At 38.2% G+C, this 21,007-nt stretch overlaps 1 protein-coding gene across 1 annotated transcript; it reads left to right on the top strand.

The window, feature by feature from the left end:
* The first annotated feature begins 742 nt into the window (after window positions 1-742).
* LOC137266340 (sodium-coupled monocarboxylate transporter 1-like) lies at window positions 743-16,661 on the top strand. Its single transcript, XM_067801827.1, has 16 exons — window positions 743-1,078; window positions 4,726-4,794; window positions 4,993-5,044; window positions 5,915-5,982; window positions 6,470-6,550; window positions 7,107-7,180; window positions 7,664-7,801; window positions 8,566-8,701; window positions 9,851-9,939; window positions 10,183-10,298; window positions 10,752-10,822; window positions 11,124-11,210; window positions 11,550-11,746; window positions 12,050-12,156; window positions 15,067-15,194; window positions 16,590-16,661. Exons 1-16 carry the CDS (start codon window positions 743-745, stop codon window positions 16,659-16,661), a joined length of 1,821 nt encoding a protein of 606 aa, XP_067657928.1.
* The last annotated feature ends 4,346 nt before the right edge of the window (window positions 16,662-21,007 follow it).

Here is a 21,007-nt window from a genome sequence, read left to right as displayed (position 1 = left end):
TATTTGGAACCTGACACCATCCCAGTAGAGGGATTGAGAGTGTACGAGAGTAAATGAGGGGCAATGGTTGCTGTTTCAGCAATATCACGGCCCTGGATAGGCTTCACTTGTTTTATCCAGAATGAAATCCTTCTGTTTCCATGCGCAAGCACTGCTTCGCCACTAATCCACCGTACCACCCAGGGGCATGATATTCGAGTTTCTCATAATAAATCTTTGGCAAATATCCTTTTTAACTTTACGTGTGTCATGTTATTTTCATCAAGTATTGATTTGCTTTAGTCTTGTCGGTTCCAGACATAATCACTCAACGACTTCCTCATGAAAGTGATTCCAGCAAATTGACTATGACTGAGAATGTGAGAGTTGTCACACAGTGCCCAATATTCGTTTCATGGTTGTATTTTTGCCTTGTTGCTTGTTGACCATCCTAGTGCACCACTATATCAATCACTAGTTTGTCTGGTCGACAATCAACTATGCGCTGGCCCCGGTGATACAACAGTACTGCACCTTACCGATATCAGTATCTTAACAGCAAGATTCCAAATAGAATGCAGATAACAGTGATATCTATTTTTTAACATTTCTCATCGGACCTGGTGTTTCACTAAATTGGAGTGCATGTATGCATCGACACGAGCCTCGTGTCCCCGCATATGGCAATACCACACACATAAGCATGACATATAGATATATATAGGACAATTTCCAGTGAATGTGGTTGGTGTCCTGCATCAAGATGGCGGCAGCTGAGACTCTGGGAACCGTAGACTATGTCGTACTGTGTATTATGTTGGGTATCTCTCTTGGAATTGGCGTCTTCTTTGCTATCCGTGAAAAGGATACAAAGGAAGGGTACCTGCTGGGAAACAGACAGATGGGGGTCTTCTCTGTGGCTGTGTCCATGTTTGTGACATTGTCGTCAGCTATTTCGCTACTAGGTGTTCCTGCTGAGATCTACACGTTTGGCTCAATGGCGATGTATCAGTATGTAGCCATGGCATCGGTGTATATTGTTGGGATGTACACCTGCCTGCCCCTCATGTATCCCCTCGGGATTACCAGCGTTTACGAGGTATGTGTACCTAAAACTACATTGCCAAAGTGGATATGTTTCTGACCCAACAATATTCTCAGATAAACATGTTTCTGATCCGATAATATTCTCCGAACATATTTCTGGTCCAATAACATAGAAAATATTTCTCACCCAACAATATATTTTTTACGTATCGTGTGAATCTGCAATTTCCGCTAATAGCACCCGTTGAGTCGATTTTACCTCAGGAATCAACAAGTGATTTCAGTCATGGCACGACCGGTCAGTAATTATTCTAATTTCGGGTGTTGAACATCGGGCGCAGCAATGATGAAACAACACCTTTGCAGCAGACTAGTTTGCATACAGCTTCATAGGACATCTGTTTTGTTTGTAAATAAACAGGATCATTCTGTGATGACAAAAATGTGTAGACTAGGGCATAAACGTCAAAACCATATCCTAACAGTCTCAACTGTTCTTGGAAACATGAAATGTGTTACTTTTGCGAATGTGATATCACAAATATATTTTCTTACACAACTAGGGCAAGTTATGTCAGTTGTTTTTGCAAGTGGTTACTTCGCATAACTTTCAACATACCCCTCTGATCTGAGACGCATCCTAATATCTCCCTACGGAGTTATTTGAGATCACGTTTGTACGCAATTCAACCCCTTGAATGTGGTTTTCAAATTTCATAACCACGGGGTAGAATAGGCCTTCAGCAACCCATGCTTGCCATAAAAGGCGACTCAGCTTGTCGTAAGAGGCGACTAACGGGATCGGGTGGTCAGGCTCGCCGACTTGGTTGACACGTGTCATCGGTTCACAATTGCGCAGATCGATGCTCATGCTGTTGATCACTGGATTGTCTGGTCCAGACTCGATTATTTACAGACCGCCGCCATATAGCTGTAATATTGCTGAGTGCGGCGTAAAACTAAACTCTTTTTCTCTCTCTCTCTCTCTCTCTGTGTGTGTGTGTGTGTTCTAAATTTTCGCACCACAGTCAAAGGGTTAATAAGAATGTGTTTTACCGAGGGCAGATACATCAAAATACCTCCGCTTCGCCTCGGTATTTCGATGTATCGTCCCTTAGGATATTAATACATCAGTAATTTTCAAATATCGCTTCTCGGCTTCGCCTCGAGCGATATTTGAAAATTACCTCTGTAAGTATCTTTTTGAAATAAATATGAACACAAACATTTCAAACATTTTAATTGAAATGAACTACACAGTTTTCAAAGTACACGTGTCTCGACATTTGGACATTGTCATCAGACTCAGTCGCGATCCTGTTGGACTCTGCTGGCTCTGTTGTCTCGGTCCCGTAGCACTGACCGCCTTCTGTTCCTCGTCATTCGTCCTGTAATATGTGCGCACAACTGGAGCGAAGGAAAGGATCCGAATTTTAATTGTCTAAGTATAGTTAAGTATTGTGCATGCACAAGTTGCCGTCATCAAAATGAAACCAAGATGTATCTGCACAGAGAGTTTTGGTTTGGCGCCGTTTGGGCAGTATTTCAGCATTAACGACGACGTTCTTAAAACAGGAAAATGTTTATAAAACAAGGCCAACGTCGCAATGTCTATTTCTTAAATAAAGTGAATTTTTGTTGATGTCATTTACGCAGTATTTCGGCCATTAACGACAGAATAAAAATGATAGTCAATGCTTAACTTTTTTGCCGAAATATTTTCAGACAGATTATTTTCAGAAAGGATGTACAAAATCAATTTGCTTTATTTTTTCATGAGCATGAATCATTTTAATTACGGAATGTAATTATATTAATATCACGCATTGCTGATTAAATGATGTTGAGTGGTACTCACCTTGTCGGTATCTCGACGGCTGTTGTTGGCCGTTGTCCAGGCAGTGAACACGTTGTAAGCCCACTTGTCTCTTTTACGGGTGTTTTCTGGCATTGCATACGCTGCTCTGTCGTTGATTTCAGTAAGCGACGCAGTGTGAAAACGAGGATTATCGTCGTCGTCCTCATCAAAGACTACATTTTTCAGTTGCTGCTCAGCTTCAATTTCTTGAGAAGCTCTCGCAATCTCCTCGTCTGAATCGGAATCCATTTTTGCCAATCTGAACTCGCAGTATGATCGGTATATAGATGTCGAGAGACAATTTCGCACGAGCATTTCATGCGCTGTCGCCAGCTTAAGTCATGTGATCGCCGGTTAGTACTTTCGGGCGCTTTGTATGAAATGATGGGAACAATACCTGACCTAGGGCAATTATTTTAATTTTAGAAATAAGAATTTATCTGTGTTTTCCATTTTAACGATATTTTGGGGCTCTACATGCGTAATTCATAGGTATGCCCTTGTGGTGTAAGTCGTTTAATCACCCTAACTGCGGTAGTTATTTAAATAAACTCTGCTCGGGCAACGCTACCTCAGTTAGGGTGATTAACCTATACAACCGTTGTCCTAATATTCAACATATTTTCGAATGGGTCTCTTCAGCAGCAACTGTGATGTGGTCGAGAGATTGATATCATATTATGCATCCAATTCGTGTCTGAAATAGCATTTTATTGTTTGAAAACTCAGAAGCTCGTCTCCTTCAGTGCCAAGGACGTTGAGTCTCTGGACACATAAAAACCCACACTTTTCATCGTACGTATTACTAGACTCTCTTCGTTTCAACTATATCTCTGGATTTAGTTGTATTTAACCAACTTTTTCTCCTACAGTATTGTAGCTCCTAGAGCGGATATTAGTACCTGGATGTAGTGCCATATAAATACCCATATTATTATTATCATTAAGGTAAAATATATGTTGTTTCTTTCATGTTCATCCAATTCTTCCTACAACTATATATAAGTGCAGTTGTTACGGTTAAGACTTTACCGTGACAACAATTTAAGAAATCCCCTGTGAACCAGCAAAACAGAACAATGACAAGTCGTTGTCGTTCAAATTCTGTATTGTGCAAAGAGAGCAAGGTATACAAAGTCACAAGTCAATATAACAATCCAGATTTCAGGAACAATTCAAGAGAGACAAAATCTAAGTCTCTAAGTCAGCGGGTCACAAAATACAATAAAGCAAACTCACCAAAGTCTTGGTGTGAGAGAAAACCAACTATGGCAGAATGTCAACACAGCGATCGGTGAGACAACAGATAATGTAGATTCAGACGTTGACGGGATTTCAAGCGTTGGCAGTAACTCCAGCAAATATGAATGAATGTCAGTGTGAGTGTCGCCCTCCACACGGCAACCAGCCTATTTATATATAAACTAAGTCATTTCCCGAAAGTTCGGGCATAAACGAACATCGTCAACACTGTAGAATGCACTAGAATAAGTCTCCCGGAAGTAAACATTGAAAGCTAGGAGCAGATAAATTCCGAAAACCAGAATCCTAAAAGTGTGGACCAGATATTAAAACGAAATGTGACCCATCATAATTAATATTCAAAACACTAAACGTTGTGACCAAATAATAATTAAAACTGAGTTAATAACAAATATATAAGGAAAATATATACTCGTAACACAGTATTCATCGTTAAATCACTCGTTCACTGCTTGGGACATTGCCATTGTGATCACTGGTGGTAGCATCCTAATGCAGTTACGTGTCATGATCATAAAATAACGAAGTGATGCGTGCAATAATTTATTTTTAGAAGACGATTATTTTTTATTTACCAGTATCTTGGAATGCGATTTGATTCGACTGCTGTTCGTCTTCTTGGGACGTGTATCGGTATGTTACAGACGGTAGGTACAGCTTAACAATGGAATTATTTCTTAACTACTTTTAACCTCAACTAAAAATGATTCGTTCGAAACGCCACCAATGCTATTTGATAACAATTGGTAAGAATCACCAGCAGATCAATATACGTATCCTGTGTTCCAAAATATCTAAATATTTAAGCCTCTATCTCTATCTAAAACAATGTTCTCTTGCTATAGGCTGCATACATGGCCATTGCCCTTTTGTCACCGGCGCTGGCACTCCAGACAGGTACGTTCTTGTGTTTCGGTTTATCACCGATACAAACATACTGAGAATGGAAGAACAAATAATTGAAAAGCAACTTTCTGTTTGATTTAACATAAATTAGCATGTGCCTTTTCTGCAAGCTAATAAAAATGTACATAGTTAACTACCCTTTCAACGAACAAATGTGCCTACTAATTTTAGTTTGTTATATACCTAATTCATGTACCTACTTCGATTAATATAAACAGAAACTGTCCTGGACAAAAAGGCAAATTTGTCATATCCATCAGCTTGTTACACGTCTATTCGTTGTCTACATTGCTGTACGTAAAATGAGATTTATTCAGTTTTATTTTGGCGTTTTGGGGATATGATAAATATGTTGAGGTCAATTCTTATCAATAAATAGAACAACCGTACCGTTTCAGACTGAAATTTAATAATCAACACAAAAATATGTATGCAGCAGTAAGAAATACAAGACACCATGGAAAAACCATGCTCACCTCATCATCATTGTCGTGGTCAAATATTTGTCTATACAGGATTGTTGAAGCGAAAAGACTCGTTTACCCGACCAAATGCCATGGAATCTATAGCAGCCTATACAAATTTATTTATAAAAGTACTACAAAGTACAAAAGGACCATTCAATGGCAGATATCGGAGCAAAACAATATATAAATGAAATTTATTGACAAACGTAAGTTTTGTTGGTATAAGTATTTATGTTCTATAGGTACCAAGTCTATTTGAAATATTTCATATTGGTATATAGAAATATGCTAAGGTATATCTGGATCGTTGTCTCTGAATTTAACAGAGATTTCATATGACTGAGGAAATCCCTTTGTCGCATTAAAATAATGTTTGCCTGATTTCATTATCTAGTGGCTGGTCTTCCATTATGGTGGTCTATAGTGATTGTTGGTCTCGTTGGCACGATCTACACATCCATAGTGAGTTGCTCTTCAAAACGTCGTAACTTTGTATATATCCCCAAAATGTCATGGACTTGTTTTGCATACTTTCCGTCCTTAATCTATTCCCGTTGTTCTCGTAACCCATTTGTCTCCACTGAAGAAGTAGGTCTGTTGCCATCCCGACTTGGAATTAAATGTTTCTGTGACGGAATCAACACATGCCATCCTCAGTAAAACTGTTAAATTTGGGATTACACTTTCATATTAAAGTACAAATTCTAATAGTCCTCAACGCTTATTTCCAGGGATTTGAAACACAGAAAGAAACGTGTTCGAATCCCCGACGGGATGAAAATGCTAACAGTTCTAAAATTGGCATCTTTTTAAAACAAAAAAGTAATCCTAAATATGTGTTATATCAGACCACATTCTAAAAGGCAATGTGTATTCTCCGTTTGACAATTCACTTATTGTGAAGTCAATTCATTTTTCTGATAATGAAACAATGATGACTTCTCCTTAGGGTGGCATCAAGAGTGTGGTGTGGACAGATGTGTTCCAGTCATTGATTATGTTGGCAGGAATCCTCACTTCAATAGTTCTTGTAAGTATGTCCATTTCTTGAAAGCGCTTCGGTTGGGTATGACTTTTGTAACCAAATGCGGTGAACTGAAATATATTTTGATACTTTATAGACATTCATATACTGCAATAAAGCCCGGTATCACCTGTCTAGTGGTTATTGAGCCAGACAACGTCATCTCAAACTGTGATGCATGGTCAGGTGGGAATGTGTTCCATTCCTTTAGAAATGTTTCATCTGTACGTACATATGGTGATTTTTCTCATATGGCCATTGGTATGCTCGCAAAATGAAATATCCCCTTCTTTTCTGAATGGGATAGTGTGAGAAGATATATGTTCGTAACTGAAGCTAATTCGCTTCTATTTTCTTTTTGTACTTGGTTGTATCCTGCTATTTAAAGGCCCACTTGAGAAAATTCAAATGGCGTGCTGGTGACACTGAAAACATAAGCATCTCAGCTAGTCATTTGGAAACTGTGACATGTATGAAACCTATGTACATGACAGAGATCTTGACAACTTGCCCCTGTCATCAAGCCTGGATGTGATAAATCTGTTGTCATTCTTTCGTCTAGGGAGTGATGAAGTCTGGAGGAGTACTGAATGTCCTCAGAATCGCAACTCAGGAAGGACGACTGAAACTTGATGAGTAAATCCCAATCTGTAATGGTTTAGTTTATCTTGTCAGTGTTACTGTTGATTACATGTCCACAAATATCACGAGAATAACGATAACAGTACTTTGAATATATACATATATGTACATGTATATACAAAAGGACGAACAGTTTTGTTTCTTTCTAAATAAAACCGAAAAATCTCTCGTGACATTTGGTGTAGCTATCTAACAATCACTCATTCCAATAGATTATATCATTTAAGACGGACGTACGTTTACGAAAGTTGGAGAATCAAAGTGTATGATAATTAATAATGCACAGGTCTTCTTTTATTGCCGCCTAAGCGCCAGTACGTTTATTTCGCTGCCTCAGTATATGTTAAACTGGGAGGGTTTTGTTATTCCCAAGTTAATCATTTCGACTACAAAGTCAGATAATGAAACTTTTTATATTGAAGATGTAGTCGGCATAAAACGTTATGTGTGATTTTGTTCTATAACATCTTTCCACAGAATTAACCCAGATCCACGTGTACGTCATACACTGTGGGGGCTTTTGATTGGCGCTTTCTTCAACTGGTTCGTCAATCTCTTCACTCAGTCAGTGGGACAAAGAACCTTTGCTATCAAATCGCTGAAAGGTGCGAAAATGTGAGTCACAAACCCGAGCATATGTTCTTCGTAAGATTTAGCAAACTTACATACATATTATTTTTTTTTGTAATGTATATACTGCTGAACGCAAGGATAAGGAATTTGCCTCTGTGCATGAAACTTTTCACGAATGGCGTCATCCACGTGCAAACTATCCTGATTAAAACTATCGTCTTAGAGACCATGTTAACATCCCTTTTTGTACCAGCCCCTCATCACATTCTTCATAATTAAGTCATACGATCCTTTAATGACATGACCTGATCACGGTCAACCTTGGTCTTCAGCCATTTATGTTTGTACTAAGAGACGACTAACTGGATCAGGAGGTCAGGCTCGCTGACTTGGTTGACTGATGTCATTGTATCCCAATTGCATAGATCGATGCTCATGCTGCTGATCACTGAATTCTCTGATCCAGACTCGATTGTTTACAGTCCGACGCCATTTAACTGGAATGTTGCTGAGTGTGGCGCTGACAACATACACATGAATAAATGATAATCAAATGTGTCCAGAATGTAGCGGATTAGTCTGAGGTTTTCATATACTCTCGTATATTGAGATAATATTAATCATCATAGTAACAGAAATCTGTTTATTTTGTTAGCAAAGTTGATATTTATCCCTTTTCCATGTTCTTATGTAATCTTTATTATCCATTTATAGAAAGACTTTTAAGGCTATTCAGGTCCGTTGCCTGTTTCTAAAGTGCGTTTTCAGATTCACTCACACTAACTCACAAACCATATTTGTTTTAGGTCCTACCTTCTGAACACCATTTTCATGGCACTCTATGGATTGTTGCTATGGGCAACAGGATTAGTTTTGTTTGGGTTTTTCTACACTCACGGATGTGATCCTTATGAAGATGGAGACGTTACAAACCGCAACCAGGTACATAATGGGTGGGACGTCACAAAACACAAACACGTTACAAACCGCAACCAGGTACATAATGGGTGGGACGTCACAAAACACAAACACGTTACAAACCGCAACCAGGTATATAATGGGTGGGACGTCACAAAACATAAACACGTTACAAACCGCAACCAGGTACATAATGGGTGGGACGTCACAAAACACAAACACGTTACAAACCACAACCAGGTATATGATGGGTGGAACTTCACAAAACACAAACACGTTACATAAATATATTGTGCTGCTAATCAACATATACTACTCATCAAACGTCAACTGTTCTAAACTAGATTTTACAAAATATTCCATTCTCTTTAAAGGTACTGTTTACTCATATACCGATATATCCTAAACAAATTCGTAACGTTGAAAACAGTATTGACATGAGTTCTATAAATGATGAACATCAATGAAATTTGGCAAATTCTAAACAAAACTTTACACCCAAGCGCAGCTGCTGTTTACATGCAAGATAAGCTTTTCAGAAAGCTTGAGCATGATTGTCCTGCAATTCATCTGCATAAAGTTGGTTTGCAGTTGGTTTCCGAAAGTTAGTGACTAAATTCAATTTCGATGTAACCATATAATAAACATATATCAGTAATGAGTCTGAACTTTTGTTGGGTGGTATATAATGTGGAGAGTAAACGTTTGACATGACCCGTGGTTGCGCCACCGATGAGACAAAATATCTTGTATCGACATTACCTGATAGTGTTGTTTAACGCCACACTCGGCAGGAGTTCAGGTAAATGACGGCGATTAATTGATAACGATTCCTCATCGTGGGTTTATGATACACTGACACCTTATGATTACTGGAATGCAATTTGTCGCTTTCATTGCTCAACATATCACGCAACGGATTGCCTTAAATACTTGCAAGAAACCGTCATATTTCTATAACATTGTTACCCAACAATGCATGTCACTTCCTGTGGAATATGCACCCGTCAAACAAAACACCTATTGCAACATGGCTTTTACTCTCTTCATGTGAATTAGCGAAAGTGGCCGTGTAAATACTGACTGTAAAGTATCCCATTCTGTGAATCCTTTTTGACAAATGGATCAAGTGAAGCATCAGTTGCCGTAGTCTCTCTGCAATTCCTATTCCAGTTGATGCCGTACTATGTGATGCAAATATTATCAGTCTTCCCCGGAGCTACCGGTCTGTACATGTCAACGTTGTTCAGTGGCGCCCTCAGGTACATTATCATAATCCCTTTTGAGTAGACTGAGTATGCTTTCACTCCGCCTTTAACAATATTGCACCTCAAATAGGACACCGACATGGTTATTCAGTGCTTTCAGTTTTATGCTACGTCCTTTCAGTTAATGATTGATATGCGTAAATAACTGTCGCTTCAACTTAGAAAGAAGTCATCTTTATGACATTATTGGTGTGTTCTTCATATCGTTGCTGAATGTATCCGTTCATTTCATATCAGCACCGTGTCATCTGGAATAAATGCTTTGGCTGCCAACACCGTAGAAGATGTTCTTGGTCCATCTCTTCGGAGGGTTAGATCTGAGAGACTCGTCACGATCGTAGCCAAAATATCAGGTCATAAAACTTTTGAAAATACTTGTAAAAACGTTTGAATAATTATTCACTTGATTAATATCCATTATTATCTTCACATATATATATGAAAGATGCAAAGGATGCTTGAGAAGATCCTGGTCAGGATCGAATCTGTACAAAGACTGAATACCACACTATTACCTAGAACATAACCTAAAAATAGTTGGTATGTTTCCGGATATAGTCTGGTGTTGATATCTAACATCCCTATTAATAGCTCAACGCCGTTATTTGGCAATATTCCATTACTTTCAATGGGAGACAAAATTTGGTTTCACACATTGTATTCGTATGTGGAAACGAACCAGTCATGAAAATAACAAACAAAGAACAGAGTGTTTTTAGTCTTTCGTTTATTGGAAAAGAGTTGCATATTGTTGCATTTCAATTAACATTCTGTTAATAAGTTACAGTGGCTTTCATATGTTACAGTATGCTTCTTCGGCCTCCTGGCCATTGGTATGGCATATGCAGCTAAATCCCTACAAGGACCTGTCACTCAGGTAATGACTCAAAATAACAAATTATTATTCGAACACCATCTATGTTAAATTCTGAAATGTTGTCAATGGACAGTAAGCTTTATCTGAATATGAGGCGTATACAAATATTATAATATACTTATGGGAAAGGATCACAGACTCAAACATGCACATGTTCATTTCAAAGTAACTTGGGAATTTCTAGTTATGTCATGAGGTTGTGTGTATTATTCACACATTATGCAAACATTGTGCTATTGTTTGCATGGAGCTAAAGGTAACACTTATGACAAATTTGAAAATGTTATTTGCAATGTTTAAGATGGCCTTGTCAGCATTTGGAGCTTGTGGTGGGCCAGTCATGGGCATGTTTCTCCTGGGAGCTCTGGTGCCGTGGAGCAACAAAATAGTTAGTTTCCGTGATGTAATGTGTGGGCGTGTTGTTCAGTGCCACACTGTAAATAATCTGGACCAGACAATCATGTGAATAACTCAATGGGTGCTTTATGAGATGAATTAACGAGCCTCATGTGTCTTCGTACGTGCAAGCGTGAGTGTGTTTGTGTCATTAGGTCCTTTCAAAGTCATTTCAAATGTCCCCCGCCTTGATATTGCTGGAATATTGCTAAAAGCAGCGTAAAACTAAACACACACACTTTTTACAATATTATAGCCATCGTAACACCATATGCTTGGGACCTATTGTGCAAGTTCAGAATTGTAATGAAATGATATATCTGCTGTTTAGGGTGCATTTTTCGGGGGTTTGATATCCTTGACATTGAATGTTTGGATGAGCATCTCCGCACAAATTTACGGAGCGAGGCCGACCGCACTACCCCCGGCACCAATGTTTGCATGCGAAGAAGATGTCTTGAACAGCACAATGACGTATTTGAACGCCAGTTCATTGTATGAGGCAACCACGATGTCAACAGAAAAATGGTAAAACGCTTTGCTATAGATAATTCTCTTGGCTGCCTGGGAGGTAATTCAAGTATATGTTCGTGTACATATATAAATATGTTTTACTCTTCTGTTTAAGTATTACCAGTTCTTTTTTCAAACAACCTTTGATTTACAGATACAGGTGTATAAATAAATATTAAAAAATGTCTAAGCATGTATTTTCTTTCGACTTTAAAGTTTGATTTGTCTCTTTAAACATTGCCCGTTATGTTACGTTTTTCTGTAGGAATGAAATATGTGTAAGATAGCTACAAAATATGAACTTGTTGTCAATTTCAGCTTGGCCAAAGAGCCATTCAGCTTCAGTGACGTGTCCTATTGCTGGTATGGTTTGGCGGGGACTTTGACTGCCATGCTTTTGGGATGTTTGATATCTCTGATCACGGGTGAGGACACATGTATCAAGTACACAATCACGGGCCTTACCCATGTATTAAGTACACATGTCTCAAGTACACATGTATCAAGTATCATTACATAATTATGATGTTACTTTGGAAGAAAGTCGAGTGCAGGATGGGTGAGCCTAACCGAAGTTAGTCATCAACCATTGGCAAGCTTTCCATACGACGTCGTGTGTAATGGAACCAGTCACTGTATCCCCGATGTTATCATTAACTATGCCCCGATTAACTATGTCCCTAGTGTTTGTCCTCACTCTGATATAGTCTGTGCAGCTAATAAGGTTGCCCATATGATGCCTGGCATAACAGGTTTTACTAACACTACATCTTATCATGAACAGGGCCCACTTGCACAAAACGATATAGAACTACAATTATTGTAAATCCTTAAGATCGCGATCTTAGGCTTCGGCTACAATCGCCATCCACTTGCACAAAGCAATTGTAGGCTAAGATCATTGTAAGGTACAAACAAAACTTACAATTGGTCGGAACCAATTGTAAGGAGCTAAGATCATTGTAGTCAGTAGCAAAATGGCGTCCAAGTTGGTGTCAATTTCACGCAAATAATTAGCTTTACGTTTGGGGATTGCTTTTATATTGCATAAAACTGTATGATTCGCCTCGACACTTCAGCGACACGGAGAATGCAACATCGATTTAACGTCAGAAAAAGCGTTATTAGCGGTAGTGAGCAACATCATTATCGAGTCGATATCATAGAGTACAATTCTTACCCGATTCAGTGTTGGAAAAAGTATGAACACCATAACTTTTTGATAAACAAGGAAAGTATAGTAACGAAAGGTGTCTGCATGCGATTAGCAGTGGCCATGACCTTTTCAATAACTCAAGGGCAGCTAATTTTAGTTTTTACGCAAGATGGGAGTGGTTTCCCTTTGCAGATTATGCCGTTGCCGTAAAATCTGCCATGCCCAAATACAATGTATGTTCTGTTGTGACAGAACAGATATCCACATATTTCTTTTCGTTTAATGGTTTTGTCTTAGTTTATCATTGAAATAATCTACAGTTGGATAACGTACAAAATCATGTATTTTTTCTACTTGTAAAAATTGAATCTGACGAGGGACAAGAGTTGTAATATATATATTTTAAATATAATACAACTATCCTTCAAACGGGAAAAATACACTTGGTGGGGTATGTGAAATTTGCATAAAACATTTTTTAACAAAACGAAAAAATAATTATCAACAAAATAGCACAAAGTAGTTAATATTCTGTGGATGAGCATTCAACAACACAACACACACGAAATAATAACGTTTTCATATTTGCCTGTCATGAATTTGGATTTTACTCCAAATAACACCTACGAGATGCCAAACTATGTTCAACTGACAGCCACTGACAAATCATGGTACATTTAGGTGTTATATCATAAGGAAATATTTATTTATCTGCTATCCTTTAATTTCTTGATTATTAGGTCAATAACTCAAGACCCAATTTGTTAACGTATTTGTTTGTATTTCCATACTTGCATAAAACATGATAGTTCTGTGGTTGCAGTATCACATGTTTAGTTCATAAAAAATCAGAATGTAGAAAAATTAGAAAATAACCCCTGAGGTACGAGTGATTATACATGTTACCTTCCACGTTATCGCTTCCTTCTTCAACGTTATCATTTCCTTCAAAGATTTGTGGGTTGGGGGTTTTGGGGGATTTTTGGTTTTGTTTTGTTTTCATGAAAAATCTGCAAGGTGCGATTAAGGAAGGAATGTCCTTTGCGTGCTGGAACAAGTTCCACGTTTTATTTGCGTTGCATGCTATGCGCACTTGAAGACAACTGTAGACAGGAGTCGAGTTTAAGAAATTTCTACCTCCAGCGCTGAAGAGTTCGATCTTAGTTAAGATTGCGATCTTAAATCCATGCTGTCTTAAGATCGCGTTTGTGCAAGTGAATTAGAGCAATTGTACGGTGATTGTAAAGTTGATTGCAGGGGCCTAAGATTGATTGTAACTAAGATTGCTCTGTGCAAGGGGGCCCAGGCCAACATCCACATCACTTCATGAGTGAACAACCAATTATCATAAATAAATTCATGTTTAAAAATCTGTTGATAAAAAAAACAGTAAAACTACCAGAATATCACAGAGAATTAAAACTAGCAGGTAATAATAAAACGACAGATAGCAATACAAAATAGAAATAGGCTATAGATCACCACCAACTGAAGGTTTATCACCATACTTGGGACCGTGGGGACTTACTGTACATTTGCTTCCTGCATTCCTCATCACTTCAGTTATATCACATCACAAATATATTTATAAAACCGCTAAGACGATTGTGTAATAGAGCAAATGATCAATAGGTGAGAACAAATATGTAACTTCTGTGCTCGCCTTATGAACCCATTGCACACCCTGTGTATAAATCAAAGTGTCAAGAATCACGGGCCTTAACGTTTTGCCCCAAACCTGAAAACATTTAGCAAGAGTTAAAATGAAATTATGACAACACCTTTTCTTGATAAATATCTCTTTAAAAAATACCTGCAATCTTTCATTCATGTAACTTCAGGAGTTTTTGACCAAATATGTCAACACGTAACACAGTATGAACTAATTTTCAGAGATGGGGTATTAATCCAATAAGTATTACTTTACAAAATATTTTTTTCTGCAACGATAATATTATATGAGAAATTTTAAGTTTTCCAAAGAATCATTACATTATTTTTCTCTTGGTGGCTCTTTAACTGCACAAATACATTATTAGGTCGCAATAGTAAAATTGATTCTGCTTTTGTACAGACTATCAGATGAGCAGGTAATTTATGCTTTTAGATGAAAGAATTTAAGGTTGTTGAAATATGTCTTTGACACATTGTACAGGTTTTAATCTGCGATCATGTTCAGGGCGCACGGATCCAAAGACGCTTGACCCGGACCTAGTGTTCCCGTTTGTGAGAAGGATGTGCAAACTGAAGCCGCCCTTGACGACTGATGACACTGTGGTCTCCACGGCGGAATACAAAGCAATGACGGTAAGAAACAGTCGTAACAGCGATACCTAGTTCTAAGGAATCGTTTATATTTTATTTCATTAAATATCATACACACTGAACCCTAGAGAAAAGAAAATATAGCTCAAATCAATTATGTACTTGTAGTACATAACATACATCGTAAACACACCACATCCGGAAGCATGCCCTCCAAATCATTGCGAGCCGACTACAGAGAAAGTTGTCATTAGGGGCACACTGTGTTGATGGGTCGTTTCGGCTCATTACAAAACGAAGCATTTTGGCATAAATCCGAAGATAATGTTCGTCATGAAAGGGTCCCTCTGTTATGATAAATATTCTATGTCATGTGCTTAGCAGTGATCTTGCTGTTAAACAGCACATCAATGGTGCGGAGAGCATAAAGTTCAACATGCTATCAAAAGGCTATGAAACTCCTGCCTGAGGCAATCTCTGGCCCCAATGGCACTTGGAACTGTCCTTTGAATATTCAGTTTCTTTTCTCAGCTATGAAATTGCCATGCCAGCTGTGATACAGCATTGTGAATCAAAGTATTTAAGCAACTTTACTGCATGAAAAGCATCATAATCACAACATTCGCACGGACCACTCACGGGTAACTGCAACACTGAGAATACGGGGTTATTGATGCAGGCCTTGATGAGATGTAACCTTTCCAAACAGAACTGGACACTGTGTTCGGTTAAGGATATTTTGGGGAGTTTAGGCTCCCCTCAGAAATATTCTGTTAGATGTACGTTTTAGCAATGTAGACGCCATCTTGATGAATTTCTTATCATCTCATTGTGCAAATATCGTACAGCTTGCGATCCCGGGTTTCTATGGACTGCCCATGAGGGCATATCCTCGGTACCACCCTCCATTCAGTTCTCTGGCTTTACTGCTGTTAACTGTGGCTTCCGTATTATATGTTGTCATCTATCACTTCCACTGCTATCGGGGACGAGTGGAACGTCGAATTGCCGATGGTATCGACTCAAGAACAGTGCCAGCGGTTGTTTTCCGCAGACCCCTACCGAAGGAACTAAACTGCCGCTGCCGCTGCTGCTAAACTCGCGATTTTGTCTTCTCCTTCTACCTTATATTAATGTTAACCCGGATGTATGACACATACGCTTATATGAATTTTAAAAGAGAAACGTCCAGTGAACATGTGACCTGTGCATAAACAATACGATGCGTTCTCTTGTAATTCCTGCCACTTAGTCACTGTCAAGGTAGACTCCGAAAGAGGTAACTAACTGTAATGTTGTTTTTTAAACTTATCACCATTCATGTTCTTTTCATTTCAAACGTCTTCACGAACAACTGAAATTTGCCACAATTGTATGGACAGTCTTGTTATACAACATTCGTACATAGTAAATGGTCCTTTTCTTATTATTTTCCAGAATTACAGGTTCTCTTGGGACATGTATAAAATAAACCCGCCTCAAGAAGACGACCAAAACACATTTACATAACATTGTTGTGTCTGTAGATACATACAAAACATACAAATACGGGAGGTAATCCTATACAGATTGATATACTGTATTAGAAACAATAGGGATTCTTGAATGAACAGGCAAAAGTAGGCTGACATGGTTACACATCCTAATCTTCAATATCGAAACTAGCAATAAAGTCTGGCCTAAGGTTGTGTTATATATGACTGTATATTGAACTCCATCTTTTATACACTTCATTCGTTTTGGTAAAGCTGCATAAACGTACTTGACAATGATTCCCAATACGGATTTTTAAACCTCTCAAAGCTTTGAGAGTATATCTCAGGATTTGGAATAAAACAAGTGTCAGTGAATGGGTGAGTCACCTCAAATACAGAACTACTTTTAGTAGAAGCACAGGTGAACTGTTTACATAATATTAAACTGTTGATTTGTGTCGTGAAAACGTACATGTATTATCACTATAAATAGATCGTAATAAAAACAAAACCCACGAATCATCGAATATTTGTGTTTGTTTTGATCATCATGTTCCAGTATTTCGGGGCGTTTCAGGTTGAGGTTTGACCTTTGTTCAAAGCTGCTTCCGTCGAGTGATATGACGTATGACAGACATAAACGGTCCTCGTCATTCGGATATGATGGCTTGCAATAAACCAGATTACTGAACTTGAACCACAATCCATTCCAGTGCCTCTTACAACAAGCAAGAAACAGAGGAAGGTGCCGATTCCTTTATACGACTGCGACTGTATATTATGCAAGCGTATATCTTTATGAATTGCTGAGAAAAGGAAAGTTGAACGCATCTCTTGCCCCGTAACAAACACATTCAAAGACAAGGCCATAAAGCATTTGAACATACACTAAACATACGAGAAATAATAGTGTAAATAATGAATTGCATCGGGCCTGAATTTAGTTACTTGTTGTCTCACACTTTATTTTTCTCAAATGTTATGAATGTTATACCCTATTTAAAACATATTAGCAACAATCTCTGTGTAGAATTTGTTTTTTTAAAAATGCATTTACATTGTACCTCATACGTTATCGGAGACTCAAGGGGTTGGCGTTTCCGGAGAATTGCTATAAGGAAGTTGACATCGATAGTCATGTGGTCAAAACAGTTAAAGTTAGTCACTGTAAAGGAAATCCACCGGTAACTGCAACAGTTAGCTAAGAAACAAAGACCTGTATTGTTGTCATGCCAGTAGTATTAGGGAAATACCACTTTTGATCGTGTATATGTAGCAAGATGCGACGTTTGCTTTCACAAACGCTCAGAGTAGACATGCGGCAGACATTGAACATATCAGTGACAAAAAGGATGTCGGATGCAATGGACTATATATCAAACTGCCATTGTATATCAAACTAGCCTAGTTATTTTTTGAACAAATGATATGCATTGCATGTGTCGTCGCATAGTTGCCATATGGACCTTAAGCACAGATTCATGACATTTACAGTGTCAAGAAATTTCCTTTCCATTTTGAACTTGAGGAATACAGGATATTTAGCGGAAGCAAACCGAATGAAGTGCTCGTAAAATCTCGTGAGCCTTGGTTGCTGCCCGAGTACTTCACTACTAATCTGTTTCAGAGTATTGCAGAGTCATCCGTTCTCGTAAGGTAGAAATTAATTATTTTATCTAAACAGATGTCACTTTCTCTAAACAGATGATTGCTCCAATATAATTTGATATTGTGTGTTTCTTTACTGATGTAAGGATTTAGTTCTTCAGAAACGTTTAGATGCGAAAATGAGATCGTAACAACTGAAAATACAACCTCGAACGTATTTACTTGGGTCTTGCCGTATCATAGCTACTTTCATTGAAATAGAGTGAAGAGAGAGATCTCCAAATGACAGCTTTGGATCAGTCTGCATTAGTTATGGTCGTGTGTTTCTCATTTACACATCTGCTGACGTAAAGTCATTATTTTTTTCTTTCTTCAAGATATGAAAGGGTTTCTTAAGAATTTGACTCTAGGATTGTTTGATAGGAGTTTGAATGTTCGTGTGAAGAATGTCTTATATTTGGTACACTTTCGACAAGAGAGAATCCTTCTTTAGGCTTGTAAGTATTTGGAAACGTATAAAAAAGCAAAAGTATTAAGGTAACCAGAGGCAACCAACCTAAGAGCATTGTACGAGTATGCCGCTGAATCACCGCCAAATAGTGGTGACAGGTGGTGTTCTTGAAATAATTAGCGTATCCAAGCAAACCGGTAGCTCTCATAAGAAATACATTTAAACGAAATAGGGCGTTGTATCCTTTGTCATTACTAACGGTGAGCTGTAGTTACCAACGTCGTCCACATGTACATCGACTCCAGTTGTCATTGTACAGACATTTTGGTCTAGAGGCCAGGAACCCTAAATGGTGAAAATGTGGTGCAGTTCTGGCGACCGAATGGGATGTGATTCTTCACAATCTGGAATGTTTTAGCTTTCATTTAAAACCGGTTGTCATCAGCTACCGTGCGAGACTCCCATTCAGGGGTACAACATGTCATCTCAGTTATGGCAACATTTTTACCGATAGCTAGATGGTTTCATTTAATAACTTCTAATTTAATCGAAATAGTAGTTTTGGATGGCTCACATCTTGCGTTAACAGTGTGGACACAACAATATGACATATATGCTCATCGCAAAATATATTTGGATGAGAAAATAACGCTGAGAATGTTACAAATTAAAGGCATTGTTTTCTTTCTGATTCAGCCAAATCATTTGAAGATCGCATATTCCTTTGACTGGCATTATATGCATGAAAACCCATTACAAGAAAATATAAGTTGGCGCTTGTGTTTAAATCAGCAATGTTACACAATGTCTGTTCAACAGTAAACGTTCCATGCTTTGCATAGTATCAATGATACCAATTATGTCGAAAATACTGTTGGACTATCGTTACAATCACATCACAGGAAACAGCTATTGGATGCATAATTCTGTTATTCCAGATGTCTTTCGTTGCACATGAAAGCGAGTCTTTTCATCACAACACAAGCAACATTTCCTTCAGTTCAGTTCGTATTTATTGCTTTAATAGGCATAGTGTATTCCCGCTTGACACGTTAGTCAATGTCAACAATGTAAAAGATCACGGAAACATGCTTCAAGTCCACATGCACATGTTGAACTACACAGCAGGTTCAAGCTCTTACAGCTACACCTTCCTGTACGCTGATTTTTGCATGCACATATATGAAGTTGAAGAATGTCACAATTTAGCTTTAACTAATGACTAATGAATATTTAATGACGTTCTATTACGACAGAAACATATTCCTTTAAATACAAAACATTAAATGCAAAGATATTACTAGATAATATTCATACAAACATCTTGTTTTACTGTAACGTTCATAAAATATGGAGGCCTCGGTTTTAGTTATATATGATAAACACAAATGAGTTACACATAACATGATCACGCCACTATAACACTATGAGTGAGTGAGTTTAGTTTTACGCCGCACTCAACAATATTCCAGCTATATGACGGCGGTCTGTAAATAATCGAGTCTGGACCAGACAATCCAGTGACCAACAACATCAGCATCGGTGTACACAATTGGGAACCGATGACATGTGTCAACCAAGTCAGCAAGCCGGACCACCCGATCCCGTTAGTCGCCTCTTACGACAAGCCTAATCGCCTTTTATCGCAAGCATGGATTGCTGAAGGCCTATTCTACCCCAGGTCTTCACGGGTAACTATGACACTATGAGATACGATGACATGCATCAAACAAGTAAGTGTGAACGACCACCTGACCACGTTAATATCCTCTTACGACAACATGGGTTGCCGATGACCTAAAATATTTGTGAACCTGGGGAAATAATTAATGAATACACGTATAATCACTCTCATGATATGGGTTGTAGTAAGGCTAAGACAGGTAACCCGGATACCCGGGACGGGTGGGCAATGAGTAGGACCCGAGTACCCGTCTCAAAGCCTGGATCCGTTATGGTCATGTGACTAACAGATTAACCAATTAAATATGTTAAATATTTTTCATGAATAAAAGGTTGGATTTAGACATAATTTACAGTTTTTTGTTGTAATATATGGTTAAGATACTGAAAAAAATCGAAAATTTTAGCCACAGAGCTGAAGAATATACTTGACATCAAGAATCAACATAACCGATATCCGGGCAGGGTAGGGTAATAAGGGAGGGATACGCGGGTTGAAAATTGGGACCCGTCCAAACCCTACACTGTAGATAATTTCAAATGCTACTGCTGAGAATCCAATGTATGTCGGCAATATTAGCTGGTGTCTATAAGTCGTACTTCAGAGGGTCAATTAATTGTCAAGTTGCATTTGGTTA

The sequence above is a fragment of the Haliotis asinina genome, chromosome 15 (genome assembly GCF_037392515.1).
Source record: "Haliotis asinina isolate JCU_RB_2024 chromosome 15, JCU_Hal_asi_v2, whole genome shotgun sequence".
NCBI classification, from domain to species: Eukaryota; Metazoa; Mollusca; class Gastropoda; order Lepetellida; family Haliotidae; genus Haliotis; species Haliotis asinina.
This window is presented reverse-complemented; position numbering and strand designations above follow the sequence as displayed.